This window comes from Gavia stellata, chromosome 1 (genome assembly GCF_030936135.1).
Source record: "Gavia stellata isolate bGavSte3 chromosome 1, bGavSte3.hap2, whole genome shotgun sequence".
Classification (NCBI taxonomy): Eukaryota; Metazoa; Chordata; class Aves; order Gaviiformes; family Gaviidae; genus Gavia; species Gavia stellata.
In genome coordinates, this window is record NC_082594.1 from 18,423,402 (window position 1) to 18,440,446 (window position 17,045).

Sequence of the window (17,045 nt, forward strand, 5' to 3'; positions counted from 1 at the left end):
GCAGCAGCAGCGGAAGCACACAGAGCCAGGCATGAGGTATTCGGGGAGCGGCTGCCGCCACAGCCATTGCCCGGAAAACAAGCCCGCAGCAGTTCTGCTGCAGTCCCGAAAGTGGAGACCATCTCTTACAATCCACCCCCGCGGTCTTTTCAAACCCGGCCAGGACGAACGGGTTAATCTCCCCAGAAGGCGGTACGTTTGGATCTGCCGGCGGGCCGGGCCGCCCGCTCCCGGGGGAAGGCGGCGGGGTGAGGGCCGGGCGCCACCTAGCGGCGGCAGCCAGAATCACACCCGAGCGCCTGCCACGCAGCACCGCCCCTGTGCTTGTCCCAGCGACGGTCTTCGACGGCGGGGGCTCACCCGCCGTGGGGAAGCTGACGGTCTTTTTATATATATATATACACACACACATATGTATATACATATATATGCCTATTTGCTTTGCATTTATGCATTCCAGAGAGAAGAAAAAATACAAAAACCCCACACTCACTCCAACATCGACCATATCAGGCATTGCACCAACGTTACTGAAAGTCTTGCACAAACACTGACATTCATATTTAAGCACTGGAAAGTCTTTACTGGTACATGTTTGGCATTATCTGTAGTCATTATCTGTGAATGTGCTGCTTTTGAATTGTGCTGTCATCCCCAACTTGTGACACAAACCCTTTAAATTGCTTGTGTGTATTTACAGTTACACACACATGCAGACCTATATATTGAACCCTGTATATATAGTTATGTGAGCACCAATATTAATATGATACAGAATATGTAATTGCAATATCGCATGACTGTTAAATATTTCTCATTTGCAATGACTCCCAGCCAAACCACATCATTTCCCTATATACCTGCTCTGTGAAGTCTATATGCCCCCTCATGACATTAATGAACGACTAGAAGGAAAGCCCGTCTCAAGAAACAATTACAGCCAAAGATGGTATCTGCAGTCACTATTGCAATGAACTTGCCTTTGAGGCAGTGCTATTGTTACTTGGATTGCAAATTACATATTGAGACACTGCTCCGTAGGAGTGTCAAAACACCCAATGCCCTCTAAACCAAATGTACTAATCCTGCTTCCCTGTCTGCTCCATCCATCCTTCCCCTCGTTTCTCGACAGCCACTTTGGACACTTGGAGCCACTTCCTCTCGAGAGGGGACAACATCATTGTGACTGGGAAAAGCACCTGTAAGCTGTTGCAGGATTAAAGGCAACTCCATTCCCAGGATAACTCCACAAACTGGAGCAGACAGCAGTCCTGAATGACCTCACAGGCTACACCTCATTACCTTTTCCCATCTATTATCCTACACAGCATCTAAACTAATGAATCACTCAGGAGCAATTCCTTTGCACTGTTTTTAAGAACATCTCTTCCTTATTGGCATAAGCGTGGCCCAGTATTTCTTATACAGACATCTCCAGGGAAAAGTTAACCTAAATGTTTGTATGTACTAGACTTTCATGTGGGTTATCATAAATATTGTGAAAAGAGCTGTTGCCTCCCCCTGACACTTCCTGTTAGGATAATAAGGAGCTTTAATTGCTACTGTAAGAGGAAAGGTATTTTCTCTAGCATCTTCATCCTGAATATAAAGCAGAAGACAAATGTGTAAGGCAGTAGAAACTGGGTTGCTAAATAGGACGTCTGGGGACATCTCTGCTGTTTGCAGGGGGCAGAGGACTCGATCCCACTGTTCCCAAAGCAGAAATTATGATTCCTACCGATTTCAGCAGAAGCAGGATTTGGCCCTAGAGGACTCTTACCACACACCTCACGAGAGAACAAATATACAGCAACCACCAAGCACAAGGAGTTGCACCGAGTGAAGGATAAGCAGACCAGTATTTGCTCATCAGATCAAAGCTCTCAGTTTCTGAGAAGACAAGGCTGAAAGGATTGCAGATAAAACCAATGCCAAAAGTATTAGATAAAAACTACAGCAGGGCAGTTAATTTGCAAAAACAGCTACCTAAAACAAGCTTCTGTCTTCCCTTGTTTATATTCCTTCCTTTGTCAGTGAGAAAAGGCTAGAGGTGTTAAAAAATAGTGCCTGAAGAACCAGTTTTTCTAATTTTTTTGCTTCAACGTATCACCTTCCCACTGCTTTATACATTATGCCGTTCTGATGAACTGTGCGTCTCTATCATTTCTATGGCCAGTTAATTTTCTAGAAAACTCTGGCTGTTATCACAGCCACAGGTAGCTCTAAAATGCATATGGCAAGAATATTTTCTTACTTATAGTTCCTTTTAATGTTATAAAAATAATTTAAAGACATACTTTCAAGTAATCTTATTTGAAAAAAATGGGAAAAGAACTATTACTGACAACGGCAAAGACTACGACAGATGAAGTAATTTGAAAAAATTACCATCCGCCATTTCATATAAGCCTGTAATAGCAATAACAACAACATTCTCGTTTCCAAGGTGCCAGAGAAGCTCCTGTGGCAGGTTAATCCTACCAGGAAGAAAAATAACGATATGCAGAGCCAAGATACTCTTTCCTAGCATGTCAGACACACAATAGGTCTATTTTCTAAGGCAGTCTTGATTCTTAGTAGCTGGTATATTTTTACTCACATTAAAGCAATCTTTTGTTTATTTTTCTTTCTTACTGTTTTCTGTTTGGCTAATGTCAATAAACCAAGTCAGCTTCATTATTACATGTAAAACATTATGCAGAAGTAGGTGAATCAGAGAGGAAAACTGATTCCCATGTTTTGGTTGCACAGACTACAAGACAGTGTAAAAAGACCTAACTGAAAACACACATTTTTTTCTTTAGCTTTTGTGTTTGTAAAATTAAGCGTTTCTGCAGTAATTCTCTGAAAAATCAAGGCCTCCTCTATTTTGATAAACAAAATGTTGTGTTGGTAGTAATGTTTGAATCTAACCTATCTAACCTGCTAGGTCATTGCTGATCAACCACTCCGATTTAATTTTCTCTTCCCCCAAAATACTAGTTTTCTATGTAAGTCTTCATCCTTTTCATCATTATTACTGCTGCTGTCCTTTTTGTTATTATGTATTGATTTTATAATGCCCATTAACACACTAAGTTGCCTTCAGAAGATGTATTTGTCTGAGTATTGACCAGTAAAACTAAAGATGTGTATGGGCAAAGAGGACATGTCACAACAAGGAAGACCAAAGAGTGTGTTGGTGCAGTGCTTCTTTCTGACCATGACCCACAGACCAATAAATGTAATGGAAGGACTTTCACTGTCCTGAACAGGCATCAGGTCAGGCTGCTGGAGTGTCACCTAGTGGTGACACCCCCGGATGGAAAGGAGTAACTGGAAGTGCCAAGAGAGGTTCACCTGAAAGACAGGCGAAACACTTCACAGCCCACCACTGAACTGTATGGAATATGTTTTCAATCCCACTTTGATGGGCGCATCAATTTGCCAGCTCACAGTTATTCCTAAATATGTATATTCCAGAAATGTGCAAAACTGGGACATAGAAGCGGGGAGAAAATGAAAAGAGAATTGATCTTCTCCAGTTTAATCTCCCAGACTGTACATTTAATAGGCAGAAGTACTTTAAACACAAAGATACCACTTCTGCATATGATTTTTATACCCACCCTGTAGTACCCTTTCAAGCAGCAAGTAGGGCTACTTAAGCAGATAGCTGCAAACAGTAAACGTCATTTTGACCCCAGAACACTTTACTGACAATAGACATCAGATTCACACAGTAAGTCCCGTTATGTGTGTCAGGGAATACAGGCAGGAAATATGCCAGTTAAAGGCAGAACATGTTTTCTGCCCTTGCTGAAGTTCCACCTTGTCTATCGTTCCATTTCCACTTCTCTTCTTTTTAATTAAAAAGTAGAAAAATCACAAAATCTGATATTATTACACTACCTCTATTCAGCAGATTTACTCTTTTAAATTAAAGCTGATCATCTGCTTTGAGATAGCCTAATACAGTGGCAATGTGTACATTCATTACATACAATCTACAAAGACAGCAAGACTATCAGCATACACAAAACACTCTCATCGGACTCCCACTGTGCGTTGAATACCTCTTTCCACTCTATAACTCACAATGTCTTTTGTGCCTACAATTTTTTAACTTAAGCACCCTCTGTACAGTGGCTAAAAGTTACCTCTGTTTTCTCCCAAAGCATTAACTTCTCATATTAAACTATATGAAATTAATATACTGCAGATGACTTACTCTAGCTGCTGTTTTCCTTCACCGAGACCAATGCTCCATTTCCCCTTGAAGCTTTTGTCTGTTCCCCTGGGCAAAAGCACAGACTGACGCTTCCCTTTGAAACAGAAAACTAGGAAATATTGTAAGGGCAAGGACAAGGTTCATTCTCATGCTAACCACATAACTCCTCTCTGCTCTGGCACCTCAGGAATCAGAAGTTCTCAGTTAAAGCTCAGAAATCAGGAGCTCAATGACTGTCTTCATAAAGTTAAGTTTTTAAAGTTTTTAAAGCACAGAGCATTGAAAACTGAGATCACAGGAGCTGAGGGTGATTAATCACCCATCTCAAGCTGTAATGCCTCAAAACATTACTTTTAACATGAAACTATTTCTTTAGCAGCTACCCTGTGTTTACAGTGAAAACATTATTTGAGCCCTGCTGGACCAAACTGAAAAGGCTGTAAGTATGTATCTTTTAATTGAGTTTATACATACTTATAATATGAAAGCTTTTAGTCCTTTGGGCAGCCAGTCAACAAGAGTGAATGAGGTGAAACACCGCTAGTAACGTCACAACTGTCAGTGACTCTCCAGCTCGGGCTGAGTCTCTGCCATTTCCTCTACAGTGAGTGTGAAACAGGGGAAAACTCCACTCTGAGAACGTTTTACAGATGATTTACAATCTCTCTGTATGGGCTGCAAATGACAGGTCAAAAAAAAGGGTGTTACTTTATTATGCTGTCAATACTCACAAGCTACCTACCAATATTATATGGGAATAACAAAACAAATACATGATGCAATGGAAAGGAAGGCTACCTATCATTTTTAAAGTGTGTCACATAGCTTCTGAATAGTAATTAATATCTCTAATGAGATGACTTCATTAATAAGAATTCCCCTTAGCATTAATACATGCTAATAGGTGCAATGGATATAATTCTCCATGAAGATTCTGATTTGTTTGCAGGGACAGATGTAGTCTCAATCCAAAAACACTGCATGACAGGACTAAGTTTTGCTCCTGAATTTCTGTCCTGGACATCTTTCACGGAAATACAGATGTATACCATGTGTGCCACATGATGGGTTGGAAGGCTGGGGATCAGGTCTTCTTAGATCCCTCAGTAGATCTGAAGGTAATGATTAACAACAGACATATTTGCTCTTCCAGGGTAGAGCTGCTAGTTGATTGTGAGACCTTTTATAGATATTGTTAGCATGCAAAGAGACAGACATCTATGCAAGTAATTTACAGCTCAGCCATGTATTATAAATTTAACTGCCTTACAGAGACATACAATGCAGATGCTATTCCTCATGTTACTGTATGATTTTCTTTATGCAAAACCTTTCCTAGGTAACAATATAAGGGGGAAAACAAGAAAACAGACACAGGCCAGGCGAGAACTCTGAACGAGGGGAATTGGTTTCAAAAGAAGACCAAGGTCCCATCTCTGCACGCAGGTTTGTGTATGATAGCCCGTGGGTCTGGATAGACCTCTAAAATTAAGAGGCTCCAGACAGGCTTAGACATTTATTTTACAGAGCTAAGCTTGAAGCCGAGGGCTTTCAAAATACCCCTTTGCAATCTCATATAATTGTGCAGAGTCTCACACAGAGCTGAAGCAAGGTTCTGGTCAACAGAAGTAAGACAGAAGGTCAGAGTGTACCTGCACGCAGTTTACATTGCCTCATTCACATTGCTTTAAATAAAGGAAAGTAGTCATAAGAATGAATGTAAGCTCTAAAAGTTGACACAGTGGTTGTTTTTCATCTGGAAATATAATGCTTATATACATGCATATAATATATACCTACACAGATCCTCTGCTATAGCAGCTTAGAATCTCATAATTTATCACAACTCTTCCACTGGAAATAGGAATATAATAATATAACAATACTTTAAAATATAATATTTCTATGTATGTAATTTAATATATATACCTACATACATATATATTTAAGAACACACAAGTCTATAATGCAGGAAGAAACAGGCTGCAGAGTCCCCCAGCCACACTGCTGCAGCTTTGCTTGACTATAGCTCTCTCTACTCAGGCCCCTGTATCTAGAAATCCAGAGAGATGGCAAGCAGGAGTATTGCAGTCCCTTGATTATTCCAAACACAAATTAAACTGTGTGTAATTAATATGCAATAAAGTGCAAACAGACTGCACTTTTCATCACTTACTCTTAGCTTTTGTTTTGCCGTTTTGATATGTTTGGTCACAGTTAGTATGGTACCAGTATATATACCTACTTATTTTTGAGGTAAGACTGATAAAAAGAATATAGTTTCTGGTAGTTTAAAATGCAGGCATTTAAATACAGCTTGTTACATTTAACAGTGTTAACATAATAATCTAGCTGCAAAGAAGGATTCGAAATATGCTTCATGTGAACATTTAAATGCACAAATCCTCAGGAAGAATTCCCAATTTTCCCCTACTTGCTTTAATGCATTTCTCACATGAAATCTGTAAGTTGTGAAACTTTTCAGACTGTCAGCTCCAGGGAATTAAGTCATTTTTCAATTTAAAACAAGTACAGGAAAGGCCAAACTGAGGTCAGTCCTTAGTCTATATAGTCCTGTGTTAAAGTTACGGAACACAGAAGAAAATGGGGTCTCTGTGCCCAAAGCTAAAACCTCCATTGGGCCAAACTGCACGTGATTTGAAAACCGGATTCAGAGAGCAAAAAGATTTTAAAGGGTGATTAAATTCAGTATACATAAACCACCGACAAAAACTAAACTTTAAAGAAGTAAAGGAGACAGACGCAAGCAACATTTTTCACGTGCTGTCAAAACAGCATCTGATACAAACCAATGAACGTCAGCTGAAGCCTTGACATACAGCCCAACGAGCTTTGCTCTCAACCATTAGCCAGGTCTCTCCAAGAGGTATGTCTACAGGAGGTGCAAGTGCCGCATGTCTAGACAGACTCAAGAATCTGAAGTACCTCAGGGACCAAACCCAGCAAAACTCCAGCACCTCAGGCTTTACCACGGAAAGCATGTGCTGCAGCCTTTGACAGATTATAAGACACACGTAACCTGAAAACACTACTGGAGCACAGCTGTCTCGGTACCAGGAGAGACATCCCGCTGCTCTGAACATAAATCAGACATGTTCCTATGCAACACTTTTTTGACTTCCTGGCATAACCAATTTAATATTTATGAAATATGTGCGAGGACTTGAAGGTGTTGGGACACAAACAGTGTGTAGAGGCTGTCAGCACCTGAAAACATTTCTGGGGTCCTTCAAGGCTGCTCACTGCAGACGGATATTCATTCCTTTCCTTACAGCAATGACAGGCAGTGCGTGTTACACTTCACTGGTATTACCTTCCAGAGCCCCAGTGACTCTACTGCACATGCCACTGGCATTACAAACAACTTTTAATAGACGTATATAAGAAAGCTGAGCTAAAGTGAGAGTGACCATACTTTGCTGATGTTTTCAGCCTTTCAGACAGTTGTCTTCTCCACGTACCTCCATGACCCTTTGCTTGCTTAGTATAGGAAGCCATCTTCTTCCACCTGTTGGCCATTTCCAACTTCCACTAACATCAATTATTATTTTAACTTCTGCACTTAAATTGTGGAGGAGACAGAAGGTGTTGAGAACATAGAAACATTACTATTGGAAAGGTCAAACTTCCTACAAGGTGCACGAGTCCTTAACTGGGTCACAACTCCATAGAAAAACTAACAAAATCGCACTATTCTGCAGTAGCTACTCCAGAATAACTCCCCATATTGACTGTCTACTCGGTAGTTATTGCTAGCTTGTACTGCTGTGCCTGACCTATTTCTTCTTGAAGCCTGGTCAATGTATCCACATAGACGAAGCCCAATTAATTCTACATTCGCCATTAAGCTTGGACTTGGAAAATGTCTACCCATAGGCTTAACAGCAAGCCTTGGCTTAAATCTCATCAGTTTCAACAAATATCTTCTTTTTGGCAGCCCTAGTGAAACCAGAAAGTGGGCTAGATAATAATAACGATAATAACGATTTTTGTTTTTACAGTATTTTTTCACTTGAAAATGGAAACATTAGTTTCAACTCTGGCACAAGGCCTGTGTTTGAATGAGCATGGGTGAAAATGCCCTGAGCATGTCCTTCCCGCTCTTGCGGGTTTGGCCGCCCAGGCCCAGGGCCAGCTTGGAAAGAGCAGAGCTGGTGGCCTTGGAAAAGCTGTTGTGAAGACAGCCAGAGGCCTCAGCAAGGGCCGGCCATCCATCTTCTGCCTGGGAGCTGCTTTTCAACAGAGGCTGTCCCACTGGGCCTTGCCCCAGCTGCAGCCCCAGATGCATCCCAGCTGTGTCTGTGCACGGCCACTGCGGCACTGATCCGGGCCTTGACCCATGGGCTAACGTCCCCCCCTGGCCTCAGCCCAGCCACCCCACCCCTGGTCTGCCCGGCCGTCACGGGGCCATGGCTGACCATGGCCACTGTCACCAGGCCTGACCCTGACGTGACTTCACAGCTTGACCTTGGCCCTGCATCATTGCCATGGGCCTGCCCCATGATCACAGGGCAGTGGACCTGGTTACCCTCACCGGGCCTGATCCTGACCCTGACTCAATCCCATGGCCTGGCCTTGGCCCTGCCCTGCCACCATGGTGATCGGGCTGGGGCTGGCCCTGGCTGTCTTGCTGGGGCGGTGGGATGGTGGGACAGGCCCTGTTGGCAAGACCCTGCCCTGCCAGCCCCATGGGGAGCCTCCATGGCCCCAGTAATGTGAAGAGAGAAGAAATACGTTCAGTGCGTTACCAGACAGGCTCTTCCAAACATAACACACGGCAAAGGTGCTCCTGGGTCTCCTTCTGGTGCCCCCCCCCCCCGCTTTAGAAAACACCCTGCTCTCAAACACAAAGAAATGCAAAGCTTTGGAGGAAAGGATTCGTTAATCCTAAAATAAGTTTACTATGAAAAGACGAGACCAAAGACCTGACAGCAATGACGGTCCGGACCCTGGTCGGTAGACGTAAAACTGGAGTTACGCCATAGACTTTGGTTTAGTTAGTCCAGATGCACAGGGCTACAGCCAAACAGAAAACGGCACACACTGTGCCCACCTGCCCTCGGCTGTTACCTCCTGCTCTTCCTCAGCTCACGCGAAGCCCCAGTCCTTGACTTCAAGCTCCACCACAAGACAGGATTATTAGAAGACAGGGATGAGGAAAAAACTTGATATGTGCAACAACTAATTGCCTTTGGTTACAGTACCCCCACTCAAACAAGGGGAGTCCCAAAGGGGGATTATTTATGGCAGTAATTGTTTACCAAACTGAGTAAAGGTTTTTAAACCACAGTCTTCCCTGCCATTTTTGCTTCTATTTACACTTTAGTGTATTAGCGCTTCAGGGCTTCAAGGACCTGTTTTCGTAAGTGTTTACAAACCACTAAACATGCCAGTGGCACAGTATCAGTAGTAAATAATAATAGTCTCTCCTCCACAAACAAGACACAATAGAGCAATTGTGCCCTGAAACATCCCGGGTGGAGTATCTCTTATGAAAGAATTTCTTTATTAATGCTTTGTTCAGGCAGGGAGCTCCACTGGAACAGCAATATACCCAAGTGGTGCTGTCCTGGTGTCCTGCTCTCCTCACCCATGCAGATTATGGGTATTTTGGGGTTGATTCTAAAAATTGTTTCAAATAATAAGGAGTTGGGCCCTAATCTAGATCTCTAACACCTAAGAAGTTATTCTTAGTCTCCGAGAGGCTGCGAGAGGGTCAACAGGACTACTTCTGCGAGTAAGCCAAAATAAAGGCTGCAATGTCAGACCCCTCAAACGGTAAGCAAGACAAAGTAACTGAAGCATCAAGAGGGCACTGAGTGTGGCTGCACCTCCACAACAAATGCGTTCCGATGTTATGAGTATGGAAAAAGGTGAAAAAATGCATTCCCTGTGCAGCATTTTATTCCCATCTTCTATTGCCAGACCTGTGAGAGCAAATGTCAGTCAAGAGAATACAGTAAGGAATTACTTGCAACAAATGATGAACTCAGTAAATGATCTGCCGTAAGGCAGTAAGAACCGTTTTGTTCCTGTAACAAATAACTATGTCCAGATGATTTGTTATAGAGACTGTCTAGAACAAAGTAAGGAGGGGATTAATCTTTCCCACAAGAATCATATGTTGTTAATGGGTCACCGAGAGAGGAGCAGTGAGTGGTCCTGAGTGTACCTCCCAATTAATTTCTTTTGCTTTCCATCTTTAAATTTGAAGATAAAATTAAAATCAACCTCTGCCTTGCTGCCATCTATTCTCATTGTCATAGATCTGTGAGAATAAATCTACTAAATAAAAAGTATAAGCCAACCTGAAAATAAGCAAAACAAAATAAAGCAAACGGAATGAGTGCTCTTCACTCCCAAAAGCTCCATTTCCCTTTCCCCTTTTTTTCAGTTCCTATTCATAAACAGTGGCTGATGCCCAAGATATGTTCTGGAACTGGTAATTAATTTTTTTTCCATTCTTCCCACTGAAAAAGAAAATATTCCTCACACAATACGGGCATAGTTACTTCTCGAAACATGATCTATCAGGTAAACTGCTATTCAGGGAGGCAGGTTCACTTCCCTGTTCAATGGCTCAGTGTCTCAGTTATTTTCAGTGTCTCATTTGAAAGTGAAGATAACACTATTTCCCTTTTTCTCAAGGATTAATAAACTAAAACGGCACAAGGCTATTGTATGTTGTCATAATAGGGGCATTATATAAAGCAGACAAATCTCCTAAATAAAAGTTAATAATTGAAGAATTCAGAGCTCTTCTGCCCTTTTAAATACATTTTCTATTTAGCCGTAGCTGCTGCTTTATCTTCCAACTGTTCAATTTTTGGACAACCTGCAAATGTTCCCATGCCACACCCCTACCTGCTGCCTCTTTTGAGTAGTTGGCTCCATGTCTCCTGGCTCCTCTCGCCTCAGCTGCTTTCTCTGGGCCCTGGTGCTGTTCCAGTGGTGGAGGTGCATCTCTGCACCCTGTGCTCAGGCAGTCTGAGGCATCGGAGCCCCAAAGCTGACTGGAAAGACTCCCGCTTGGGCACCGTCCGCCTCTCCGCACTCTGCAGAGGGAGGAGCTGCCTCGGAGATAAAAGGCAGCAGCTCCACCTCCGTATCCCATAGCTTCTTGCCCTGTTGCTGCTGCGCCTTCCTCCAGGGACTGCCAGTCCCTCTGCTACCTGCCAGGCTCTGAAGTGCTGTCCTGAGGAGGCTGGAGGCAGCCAGCCTCACTTGTCACCCTGCCCATCGGCTTCTTGGAGAAGGGACAGAAAAGAGAAGCACCTACAGGTTTGTTAAGCCTGTGGGACCTGGGGCCCTGCATGCAAATATGAGCTGCCAATTCTTTTTTAATTTCTGTCCCCAGCAGCTGCAGAACAAAGCTGGAGAAGATGAGCCGGGTGCACCCTGAAGCCTTGAAACCAGAAGTCGAATAAGACCTGGAATGCTTTTATGTCATGATTTCCAGGCCTATTTCATTACGAATGGAAAGCTAACCTGTGGTATTAATACCTGTGCCTACAGCAAGTATTCACTGTGTCCTTTCGGAAACTGAATTGTTAGGGAGCCATCTGAACACAATACTGTCCTCTGAACACGCCGGATTCCTCCCTGTCTCTTCTTGGGCACCTAACTCTGATATTAAAGTATTTGGGAGGAGGAACCTTCTTCCACAGGGATTTGCAAAATCATCAGTTTCATTACCCAGGCTTACTAAAACAGCATTTTGTGACTGAGTTGGGTTTCTGTCTCAACATTGCAATTATTTACAGAACAATGCATGTATACCGATATAAAGACCCTACATTCCAGTTTTTCTCCCACGCTAGTGCTTATGATAAATGAGGTTTTCTCCAAGTTGGTATTATGAATGAGACTGGATTTAATGAACAACAAAGAATACTGAAGCTGGGTGTTGCCCATGTCCAAAACTAATATGTATTTTTTCTTTTAAATTATTAAATACGTGATTACTGATTATTAAGTTTCTATATTATTCTCAGTGTATATGGCAGTGAACAGTCATGTGAGTTATACCAAAGCTGACTGTTGCTGCTTCTGTTAACCTGTTTCGTGGGAGGAGGAGTCAGGTACGGTTGGTTTGCTGTTGCTAGTCAAAGGTACTGCTGAGAGGAGCCACGAGAGGGCACTGGAAAGGAGAAAAACAGGCAAAAAATGCACTCCTGGGAACCAGCAGCCCAGGGCACATCAAGCTCAGCTCCCTGTCAATAACAAGAACAAATAAAGGTCCAACAGGTCACATAGTTCATTCCTGCATAAAAAGAAAAGCAAAACTTGAGAGGTCTTCCAAGCCAGGCATAGAGGTCTGAAGCCTGCCAAGGAAGCCCAGAAAGAGCCAGTGGTACCCGGAGGGTGTGCTGGGGCATCAGGAGGAACAGGGAGAGACTGCACAAAGTGGGGCCCACAGCTACACAAATGTGCATAAGAGTTCCACAAAGGTCACATGTTCCTGCTCCACACAGAAGCTACAGAGAGAAAGAGAAAGGGAAAGAGAGGTGGACAGGGGTTGTATAAAGCAACTAGCCCTTCCCCAAAGAATGCCCCCAGTACATATTTAATTTCACAAAGGTGTGGGCTGACTGGGTGAAGAGAGATCCAGTGGTTCTATCAAGCTTCCAGTGCAGGTAAGCAGTAAGAAAAGAAAAAAAATATATTCGTCTGGAGGCCTCATGGTTACTTAGCTCAGAGCTCAATGCACTTGAGGAGGAATTGGTCAGTATTTCATGCTGCACTGCAATACATTTGTGTTGATGTGAAAATCAACTCCCCTGAACCGTGACTGTCATTTGTTGGACAAGGTAAGACATACGGGATGTCAGGATTCATCTTTTGATCTTATTTCTGATTTTGTCTTTCAAAATTAACTGGTGTTAACATTTGCTTATATAAGAAACGCAGCTTGTAAAAAGAGAAAAGCCCATTCCTGCTCTTTTGATTCCAGAGTTGTATCTGGGAATGGATTTCAATTTTTCATTGCTCTTTTAAGAGATCTGCCGACAGCTATGTGCTTGTTTGTATGACATCAAACAGCATGCACAAGATGAGTGCAGTCATTAGAACCTGACTTGTGGTCTGCCAGCAAACACTTCATTCCCTCTGTCAATCCAGTCCAGACTGATCTATACAGGGACATGCTATATTGTAAATAAAGATGGTTACTGAACAAACTTGACCAGTGAGCCATCTGGTTATTACTGACGTGTTCCCTGGCCCTGCCGAGTTCCAACTAGCTCATTCCAAAACCATGCTCAAGAGCAGTTCGGGGGACAACTCACTTCAGTGACGTTGTGCAAAAAAGTAGTATTGATGAAACTGCCCCTTCTGTTCCACAGTGCCTCCTATATGCCTCATTTGATTGATGGCTATTTGATAAATCATATAGCTTCAAAATGACACTTTGAAAGCATCCCAGGAGTGGGCTGCCACAGGCATTATTTTAACACCTTTGAACTGAAAAAAATGTGTACAAAGTTAATTATCAAAATAACCATAATAAGAATGACATAGAGCCAAGCGGGCAGGCATGTGGGACCCAGAGGAGTGAACACAATTTTGTTTAGAGCCTCTGAAGCTCACTATGGTCATAAAAGAACTGCAGGATTTGGCCCTCCAGGGTGATCGCTGTTATTACTCAGATTATAGTAGCACAGGGCAACACCACACAGACTGGAACCCGTCTGCTCCTGATGGGAGTCCCCTGGCCTGAAGAGCTTACAGTCTATGTAAGACCAGGTAGACAAGTGGAGTGAGAAAGAAAGTACTTTTATTAGGCCCAAGAGAGATTAAGAAACTTGCCCAAGGACACATACAAAGCCTTTGACAGATCCAGAAGTTTAACCTAGATTTCAGTATGGCGCCTTGATCATAAACACTTCACCTATCTTCTGCTCAATTTCTGAATGCCTCTTCTGCTGAGATTTAAAGTAGACTCCATTTCAGTAAAGCATCACCAGAAATATCCTCTTACACCATGTTTATTTTGACAGCTTTTGCATAAAGAGAGACCACTTTCTCTCAACAAAGTTATAAGTGCATAGATGGAGAAACAAATACAAATTTGGGGGCAGGTTAAAGCCTTGAGTTCAAGAGCAGGCTATTGCTTCACAAGCTTCTCTACAGCATTGGAAGCCTCACTGCATTTGCTCCAGTTCTAAAGTCCTACCCAGAGTTTTACACTCTCACCCAGAGGTTTAAACTCATGACTATCCAGACATGTAATTCTCCAATTCTCCAGCAAAACACTCCTCTTTTTTGGGGGTTAATAGGACACATGGAACAGAAATTAATCAAAGAAAGGTAATGCCAAATTATGGAAGAAAGAAACTGCCAAACTTAACTCAGTCTGGGTTCACATGCCGCAGAAAACTAAGACGAGTTTTGGATGTAAGTCAGTGTTGACACATAATGTTTAACCATGTCCATCATAAAACTCACTTAAATAAAAATACACAGTACAAAAATCCACTTGACAGGAATGTTACTCATTAACATTCCCTCTACATCTTACATGAAAGCATTACTTGTGAAAAGTAATGTGCCCACTTGTGAATCTGAGAGGACACTGCCTTCCGCTTGTGAACTGCCCACAAGGTACCTCAAGTCCCATCTGGAGGAAGAAATGATAACCTTTAATACTAGATGGCTTATTTTGCAGGGTAATTTTTATTAATTCCTTGACCTTTGCTTTCACTACCAACATAAATAGCTTTGGGGATGCACGCAGGGGAGGTATGAGCTAGAAACAAGATCGAGGCTGTTCAATTTCTTCATATCGCTCATATAAGGGGGTGTGACTTGCGAACATGAACGCGGAGGGAGTTCAGTTAAGTCACTTGAAAGGGTCTTGTGAATAACCTTTCCGTCAGGTGAGTGCCTCGCTTGGTTTCCAAAAGCTGCCAGGATCGGCTCCGGGACCTGCCCGAGAGCTGCAGAGCCTCCACGTTTCCCTGCGAGGTCCCGCAAAACCTCCCCGCCACCGCTGTCCCGCCGGGTACCAGCGTTTTGCCTACACCCCGTGCCAGCCGGACGGTGAAAGGCCGAAGTGGCCGCCTCCTCCTCGGGAAAGGAGAGGAGCCACAGGGAGCAGCAGCCGTGACTCAGAGCCGTCTCTGCCACAACACGCATTTCCCAAACATCCCGATGCTGCCGATGCCCGGGACGGGCGGCCCCGCAGCAGCCGGCGCTGGCGGGAGGCACCCGCGCTCCGCCGGTGCCCCGGCAGGACCTCAGCCTCCCGCGCGGCGAGCCCGGCTCCCCCTGCCCGCCCGGCTCCCCCTGCCCGCCCAGCCCCGCTGCCCCCGCGGCGCCTTGGCCGGCGCAGACCCCTCCCCGCGGGGCGGCCGACAGCCGCCCCTTTTCCCGCTCGACTCAGCCGGGGGAAGCAGCCGCGGGCTCCGCCGCCACCCCGCGCCCCCCGGCCTGGGGCCGCGCGCCCGCACTGCCCCGCCGCAAGCCCCGCGGCCCGGCTCCGCGCCTCCCACCCCCGCGCGGGTGCGGCGGGCAGCGACGGGAGGGTCGTTACGCCTGGTACCTGACTCTGTCTCTCTCTGCCCGCCGGAGCTCCGAGTCCCTCTGCAGCACCTGAAAAATCGCCCTGGCTTCCTCCTCGTTTAAAAAACCGAGATCTGGCCCCTGAGGCGCTGCGGTCATGGCTTTGCTTATTTTCGGGCGGGCGGGCGGAGGCAGGCGGGCAGCGCTGACCCCCGGGGAGCCCGGAGCGACACCAGCATGGCCGAGTCCCGGGAGGACCGCGCACGCCGGCACCCGCGGGACGCGCTTCCCTTTGGACGGCGGGAGCCGGAGCCGCGGCCGCCCCGTACCGCACCGCCCCGGCGCGCGTTGGGCAACACCCTCCGGAGCGAGCGCGGCCCGGAGGGGCGGGCGGGGCGGGGCGGGGCGGGGAGCTCGGGCCGCTGCCGGGGCCGGGGCCGCAGCAGCCGCTCGCCCTGTCCCGGCGCCCCGCCGGCGCTTGAGTCAGGTGCCTGCGCTGAGCGTTCGGCGGGTGTTTACCCTGGCGCTGCCAGCCGGAGCACACGCCCGCCCAGAGGCACCGCTGCCGGACGGTGGGGGTCCCCCCCGCGGCCGGCAGCGGTCACGGAGCGGTTCCCGCCGGGGAGCCCTGTCACGCCTCGGCTCGGCCCCTCGGGCCCCCCGGCGGCGCCTGGCTTGCGGCCGTGAGGGGGGGCCGCCGCCGAGAGGCTCCCCGCGGCACCGGAGCGCGGCCCCGCCGCTCCGCCCGGGCGCGGCTCGTCCCCTCGGCCGCCCGCCTCCGCGGGGCCGCCCTCCGCGGGGTCCCCACCGTCCTGCCGCTGGAGAACGACATGCCTATAGTCTGGCGGAGTGGATGCAGAGCCACTTTTCCACGGGGGAAGAACGGAGCAGTGTTTCATATTTACTCTTCTTTAAGGTTTTCCCGAGACAATAGTACAGAACAGACGTTACTGACCTGGGCGTTATAACCACATCTCAGAAGTAGTTTCATCCTGGGTTCATTCTAATGGCGCTAATGCAACTCAGCGCTGTGCTGGTGCTGGTGGGAGCAGCACAAACGGGTGTGTGCCTCCCCAAGGCATGTGTCTATCTAGTAAGCTGTACTAGTTGAAGAGTTAGTAAAATGTCCTTTGAAATTTTTTCTCTCAAAGACGGGCTTTATTTGGGACCGAAATGAGGATGTGAGCGCAGCTGTACGGAGAAAGAAAATTAACCACAATTTTTGTTACAGAAAAGCGAGTCAGTGGAAACGTTGGCATGGCACTGTGCAGCAGGAGCGGGACCGAGCTGCACGCAGCCGCCGTCCCACCCC

The 17,045-nt window shown here is 45.8% G+C and overlaps 1 protein-coding gene across 1 annotated transcript in view; it reads right to left on the reverse strand.

The window, feature by feature from the left end:
- EXPH5 (exophilin 5) overlaps positions 1-15,892 on the reverse strand; it is a 33,541-nt gene extending 17,649 nt beyond the window's left edge. Inside the window, exon 1 of the mRNA XM_059825071.1 lies at positions 15,774-15,892. Coding sequence (XP_059681054.1) covers positions 15,774-15,892 — 119 coding nt within the window. The remainder of the gene's footprint in view (positions 1-15,773) is intronic.
- Positions 15,893-17,045: the final 1,153 nt, after the last annotated feature.